At 46.5% G+C, this 7,633-nt stretch overlaps 1 protein-coding gene across 1 annotated transcript in view; it reads right to left on the reverse strand.

Annotated features, from left to right (window-relative positions):
* The window catches only part of Abracl (ABRA C-terminal like), an 11,818-nt gene extending 5,242 nt beyond the window's left edge, over positions 1-6,576 (reverse strand). The window contains exons 1-2 of the mRNA XM_021221520.2: positions 6,350-6,576; positions 2,233-2,299 (exon numbers count right to left, since the gene is read on the reverse strand). Of these exons, the coding sequence (XP_021077179.1) occupies positions 2,233-2,293 (61 nt within the window). The 5' untranslated portion in view covers positions 2,294-2,299; positions 6,350-6,576. The remainder of the gene's footprint in view (positions 1-2,232; positions 2,300-6,349) is intronic.
* Positions 6,577-7,633: the final 1,057 nt, after the last annotated feature.

Below are 7,633 nucleotides of genomic sequence, written 5' to 3' on the forward strand. Positions count from 1 at the left end.
AAAAAAAAAAAAGAATGCAAGAGCAAGGCAGAGTAAGGCAGTGTGAGGAAGACAGAGAAGGAGAGCCGTGAGCCAAGGAATGCAGGCCGCTCCATTCTAAAGTGAAGAAGCTAGAAGGAAAGGAACTAAGTATCCTCCGATCCCTCCAGAAAGGACTGAAGCCAGCCAGCACCTGAACCGGAGCCTGCAAGACCTTATAAAATGCCTGAGCTACAAAAAAATAGGAGATATGTCCTAGTATTAAATATCTTGCTTTACAGCCGGGCAGTGGTGGTGCACGCCTTTAATCCAAGCACTTGGGAGGCAGAGGCAGGAGGATTTCTGAGTTCAAGGCCAGCCTGGTCTACAGAGTGAGTTCCAGGACAGCCAGGGCTAGTCTCAAAACAACAACAAACAAAAGAATCTTGCTTTACCACTGCTAGACCGCAAGAGAAGAAAACCCAGATCTGAGGAGACAGCTGAATGGAGAAAGCACAAGGCAGGCAAGCATGGAGCCATGAATTCAGTCAGCAGAACCCAAGTTGGAAAGGGGTTGGGAGTGCACAGTGAGAGGATGTAAGGACAGGAAGATCCTGGGGCTCACTGGCCACTCAGCTTATAGTCAGTCTATTTGATGAGCCCGCACCCCAGTGAGAGACTTTGTCTCCAAAAACATCTCCCAAGAGTCCCAAGGAATGGCACAGAGATTAACCCTTTGGCTTCTACAGGCACAAACACAGCCTTGCACAGATACACAGGAAAGGAGGAACATGAATACAAAAGACACCAAGAATAAACAGCTTCATAGAATTTCTAAAGCGTGTCTATCCTACTATTGTAAAAAATAAATAAATAAATAAATTGTAATTTACAAACAAACAACTCTAAGAAGAATTAAGTCATAATGGTGTAACTTTTTTTTTCTCACAGTACAGGTCAGGCTAGCCTTCAGCTCATGATCCTCTTGCCTCTACCTCCCAAGTATTGAGATTACAAGGGTGCTGTGTTAGTTTATAAGATACTCTGAAACATTCGTTTTCATTTACATGATCATTTTAAAACTTTGAATCTCATTATTCCAGTTGCTGCTGAATATGTCCATCGATCTTACATTACTGTGTTCTCCTGTCCTTGTGCAACTCAAAGGTAGCAATACTTCCTGCTTCGAGGACAGCCACCTCAGCACAACTTAGGAGAAAGACGCGGACAGACTAGTTTTACACATTGCCGTCATCACAATAGCCTCTTGGGCACTAAAGACAAAGACACCGAAAAGAGAAACAAAATGTAAACGTTGGTTTATTTTACCTTTATGTTTAGCATTGTACCCATCTCAAGAACTTAGAGAAAATGAAGATAACTGTGATGGCTTCTCTTGGTTGTCAACTTGATATCTAGAATTAACTTTAAAACTTAAGCAGCTGGATACACCGTGAGGGATTTTTTTTTTCCCCCTAATTAAATCATTTGAAGTGGGAAGACCCACTTTTAACCGAGCTCTTTTAAAATGGGGGGATCCACCTTTAATCCAGGCCACACCTTCTGGTGACGGCCAATATAAAGGACATGGCAGAAGAGAGCTCTCTCTTTGCCTACTTGTTCTTGCTGGCAAGTCCATTCCTTCGCTGGCGTTAGAGCCCCCTTCTTTGGGATTCTGGCATATACTGAAGACCAACTGAGGCAAACCAGCCTTGTGGACTGAACTACGGGATATCTGGACCTTCCACTGGTAGACAGCCATTTGTTTGACTAGTGGACCACAGCCTGAAGCCATTCTAATAAATCCATTTCTATATATATGTAGATTCATTCTATAAATTTTATTTCTCTAGAGGGGCCTGACTAATAGGACAATTATTTTTTAAGTTTGATTAGACTCAATCTAAATCTCTAATCACTTATTAATTCATAAATTGGTAGCAAAAAGAAATCGGAAAACCATGATTTTAACAACAACAAACCATTTCAAATATAAATCAAACACCAGGTTTTAATGCAAACAAAAAAAAACATAAGCTCTATGATTTTTCAAATAAATAAATAAATAAATAAATAACAAAACATCTCAACTGTTCTCTGCCTCAGAAACCTGATACCCCAATAGCCCTGTGCCTCAGACATCCTTTGATGGCTAAGAGCAGTTACCACCTCAAATGTGGGCAACTGAGTCACTGTCCTCGGTCCTAAGTGGCCTCTCTGGAATACTGGTCTTGCGGTACACTCAGAAGAAACATTCTGCGTTAGAGTACTCACTTTTGGAACCCAGGCGATGAATCTCCTCCACTAGGAGGTTAACTTCATGTTCCACATTCATTGCTGACTGGAAGAGAAAAGAAGTCTATATGACAGCCATTCTGCACTCCACTGGGCAGGCAGCAGCAACCCAAGGGTCCTTTTGCTTTTTCAAGCAGCGTGTGTCACTATATTGACCATGCCTAAGTCCTACTAGTATGAACTATAGTGCACTAATATAACTCTGCTTTCCTTCTACTTATGGAACCTCCCTCTATGTTGTTCCACTCCTGTGACCTACTGGCTACTAGGGAGGAAATGGCCTCTGCCCTCACAATGGTATTACTCCATGCACAGCTTGTGACAGAGCTATGCTAAACACCCAAAGTGCAAAAGCTCACAGGATCCATGCTCAAGGCAGAGAAAGGCCTCCAGTGAAAAGCAATGTGGCGAGCACTCCCTGGATGGTGGGTCCAAGGCAGAACAGGCAGGCCCCCTCCTTGGAGACCATGGGGAAGGTAGATCAAGTAGATGATGGCAAGAGTAAAATGGAATATTTTGTAGACAGAGTAAGCACAAGGCACAGCTGAGGTAGGTCCTGAACTAGGAGGTAGAGATGCCAAGATAAACTACGCTCCTTGCTCCTCAGGACCCTTAGGTTTAAAGGTGGTACAGACGCATACCAAGGCCACCTGAATACCCTCAGGTCAGTGCAATGCTGTCGTCCATTTCCCATACAGGGGCATTACAGCCTTCTCTGGATTCTGCCCATGAAAAACTGACTGTGTTGCATAGCTTGTAATGAGGCCCATTCATGGTCCCATCAAGAAGAGTCCAGAATAAGAACTGAACCTGCTAAGTCTTTCCGAGTCCTGCGTGGCTTGCTATGCCTTCCGTCAGCCAGATTCTGACCTCTGTTCTACACATGAATGCTAAGCCACAGCTACATGCGTCTCCATCAAATATTGCTGGCGACACTGCCAACCTTCTCCGCTTTCTTTCTTCTGCTCAACTTATTGCCATTCCCCACTTCTATGTCTCATAAGCCATCCCCAGCTTGGATGTACTTCCATAGAGCATCCCTAACCTGTGGAGAGCCCTCTACTGGCTGTTCCCCTAGCACTGTATGCCTGGATCATTTGCATGGGCTTTCCAAGTTTCTCTCCATGGGGATCTGACTTATCATGCCTGGCACCAAGAGGAGAGGTTAAACAGATGCCGTTTCATTAACTAACAAGAACTAGCAAATGGATGGGGGGATGGAACCAGCAGAGACTAGCATGTGTGAGCTGGGCCACAGAGGCATAAATTCAATCTGCTTTCACAGGAAAGCAGGTTGAATAATGAACTAAAAGGTGGAGCTCTGGTGACTTGGAAGAAACAACTTCATCCAGATGGATTATTACTAACTCCTGGTAGCTTTTAAGATAAGAGTGACATCTATGACTGTATACCAATCTGCCTCAGCGGTATTGATTGGGACACCGGGTTTTTGATCGGCTAATAATGAAAAGTGCCACGACCACCTGCTCTGATTTGCATGACTATTATAATTGAAGGGACCGACATTCTAGTCAAATGCGAAGTCTTCAATTAAATGCAACTCTGACACTTACTATAAATCATGCTGTCCAACTATACTGGGGACCTTTGTGTTTGTGAGAGCATAATTATGTAATTGCAAGGCACAGTTTAAAAGTGACACTAAAGAGCTAAGCTATCCCCAGAGGATAGTGGTGGGAATAAGCCTGTCTGTGTCAGCGGTGACCAGCTGCTGCCTGGTGCAGCCAGAACTGCTTTCCTACTCTGGTACCAGCACCCTGAGTCTTAATTAGCTACAGCACTTCCCTGTGCATGTGGACAGAGCATGATCCTCAGCTCCGGAAGTGACCCAGAGTCGGCAGGGCACATTAAAGGCATCACGATCCTAATATGAATCAATTCATATAAAAATGTATTTATTTGGGAGTGGGGATACACAAGTGGAGGTCTGAGAACAAGGGCTCTCATTCAAAACAGTTAAGTTCAGTCTCAAGATTTTGCTAGGCTACTAGTAAATAGCACCCTTTCCACTGTTTCTAACATGCGCATTTCCAACCCTCATGTAAATGGAGACCCTATGGGAAAACCCAGCTGGGAAATCCCGTAGAAAGAAAATCTAGGCATAAAAATGACTCAGCCTGTCCCTGACCCTGAAACTTCTGATTTTATGAACCAATGATATTTTCCCTGTTTATAACGTGTAGTGTGTGCATTTTCTATTACTTACATGCTAAAGAATAGTGATCCAAACAGTTGGCTTAACAACACATTATTTAAAAGCAAGTAACAAAACACTAGAATCCTCATAATATATTTATATACGTAGTCTACGTGTTTGGTATTGTTCTATTGGTTAGGATGGACAGATATAACAGAAATGCAGATTGGGAGGCAGGGGGATGACTCAGTTGGTAAGACTCTTGCTTTACATGAGATGCATGAGATGACTGAGTGTGAGCCCCAGAACCTACATACAAATGTGGGGTGTGGGAGAACCTATGATTGTAACCCTAGAAATTACACGCCAGGTTCCTTAGCCGAGTTAATTCATAATTTCTTTTGTAAAAATCTTTTTTTAATATGTATTTATTTGGGGGAGGGTGTGAATGTGAAGGTCAGACACAACTTGTGGGCTTTCCCATTTGGGTCACAGGGATCAAAATCTGGTCATCAGGCTTAGCCTTTACTCTAATTCATGAAATTCTAAGAACACTACGGAAGTACTTATCTCATTTTATTGAGAATGAAACAAGCTCACAAGGGTTAATGCCATATAAGCCATGTTCCCAACACACCATCTTGCCAGTTCTTCCCATTCTTTGACTGTTATGCAAATGAACCTAAAGTAATAGTGTATCCTTACGTAATATCATATACTGAGTGCTTACTAAGGCGGATCATTTACAAAGCAAGAACAGGCTCGCAAGTCTGGACCCTTATGAATAGGAAAATAATAGGTTTGCTACTGCATACCCAACTCGGTAGGTTTTAGTCACTTATTATGGGAGGGGAAAAGAGAAGAAAACATTCACATTATACAATCTTCGGAAGACCCACGGCAGTCTAAAAGCCGGAGAAAAACCTTCGACTGGCGAGAGATCGAGATCAATGAGAGGTCATAAGTAGAGCAAGCCTTAGAAAAAGAGTCTGTCAGAGGCTGGGCCAGAAGACTGGCAGCGGCAGATGTTAGCCGGGACTGTCTAATTGTCACAGACTCTAATTAGGCTGTCTGAGTGGGTCTCACAAAGAGAGGCGCTGTGGCACATGCGAGAAAGCTCCATCGATACACATTTGGAAAGGAATGTCAGGAGCCTTCTCTAGTTATGTTTTAAAACTCTAGAGGCAATAGGCCACGGAAATAAAGCCTTCTGGAGCCGCCTGCCCGGGAACCCGCAGCCAACTTTACACGCGAGCTGGGCGGTCTTCCAGCCTCGCTTCTATCACTAACAGCTGGCGCGGGTCAAAGGCTCACCGTCCTCCCTATTCGCTGGCTCCAGCAGACTCCATATTTGGCCATCCCTCCTACAAGTTTGGGGTCTTGACAAATATGGATCCCCAAATTCTGAGGTCTGTGTGTACCACCACTCCCTCACCCCTGAACCGCATTAGAGCTGCAGAGTCCGGGACCGCGAGCCCTTCGTCCCGGAGGCCTTTGTCTTCGCAACTCACCCTCCCTCGGTCCCCCACCGCCAGCGCACCCGAAGGCACAGCCCGGGAGCCCCCACCAGTCCCGCGTTCCCTCCCTCACCGGCCCTCCGCACTGCAGAGAGCAATGTCACGACCCCACTTCATTTCCCCGGGATCCCCTCCAGCCTTTCCGCACCCCGTAACCTCAACCCCCTGTCCCCCACCCAACCAAGCACCGCTGCAAACATCGATTGGGGCTGCACCTCTCCCGGTCCGCCCCCGGCCGGCAAAATGTCACGTGAGCCCAGTGCGGAAGTGTGCTGGCCGAGTGGGGTTCCCGCGAGTGGGGTACAGGGGGCGCGTGTCCAAGGCCCCTCTAGCTGCACCTCCGCACCCCGGGGTCCTCATCATCCACCCGGGGCTCAGCCTCCCCAGACGTAGGGTCCAGCGCCTTCCGGGACTAGCTCACCTCTCCGATTGCTTCCTTCTTCACGGAAGAGCTGCTGCCGCGTGGGTCTGAACCCTGTACTCGGCTTCCGCGCCCTGGGGAGGAACTAGCAGAAGAAGGAAGTGGCCCGGGCTCAGAGAAAGGCTGCAGTGGAGGAGGGAGGGGACAAGGAGAGGCGTGGGGGGCAAATAAGTCTAAGTGCTGTCTGGAAAGGGGCCGCCCATTCTCCCGGGACACGCCTAGGAGGAGGAAACCCGCGCCAACGCCAAAGCTGGAGGCAGGTTTCTAGGAATGCAGACACAAAGTAGCATTACCTCGCTCGTCCTACTAAGTCAGGACCCACAGCCTAATGCATCTTCATTTCCTGCCAACGAGAGAAAAAGCGCCCCCAGCGTGCTAAATTCTGAGGTCTCCTAGGAAAACAGAAATTCACATGGGTTCTGTATGCAGAGCATGAGGCTTAAGACAAAAAAAAAAAAGTAAAAAAAGAATCAATTTGCAAACACCTTCGTTCTTCAAGGCCAGTTCTACCGATTTTGATTCTAGATCTTGAGCGGAATGCATTTGGTTCTCTTCATTGTTTCCTACATTTCATTGACCATTCAAATTATTCAAGTTCTTTTTATTTCCATCGTATCTACTTGCCCTACCCAGAGTTTTGAAAAAGAAACTCAACCTAAATTATTTTATAGGAACTGCAAATGTAATCATGAGGGAAATTTCTCTTCCCACCCCCAATTAATTACGAGTGTCAAGTCACTGGTGACCTTCACCGTGGAGGCAGGAAGATCTCTGTGAACTCCAGGTCAGCTTAGTGAGTTTCACCCACTCCCCCCCACCCCCCACTCCCCACTCCCCACTCACAAATGTGGCCTAGTCTTTGTCAACCTCATCAAACACCAGCTACTCCACAACAGTGGTGAAACTGATCATTTGGACCAATCAAATCTCCCTTGGAAATTTAAGGTGGTACAGGTAGAGAATGAACCATCTGGGTGGGGCTGGAAAAGGCCAGGTCAGACAGAGTCTCAAAATGGACGTTCATTGAGCAAGAAAGTTGACCTTGTGCAGAAACCAGGAGGGAGAGAGGGAGAAGGGGAGGGGAGTGAGTAGGGAGGGGGAAGAGGAGGGGGAGGGACTGAGGAGGGAGAGGGGCAGGGTGGGGGAAGGAGTGGGGAGCGGGGCGGGGCGGAAGAGGGAGAAGGGAGAGGGGGAGAGGAGATTGGGAAGGTGGGTGGAGACTGGTGGAGGCCTTGGGGAAGTCAAGGACAATCTGTGAGAAGCTAAACCTGTGATAGACAGGAA

Source organism: Mus pahari, chromosome 21, assembly GCF_900095145.1.
Source record: "Mus pahari chromosome 21, PAHARI_EIJ_v1.1, whole genome shotgun sequence".
In the NCBI taxonomy this organism is placed as follows: domain Eukaryota; kingdom Metazoa; phylum Chordata; class Mammalia; order Rodentia; family Muridae; genus Mus; species Mus pahari.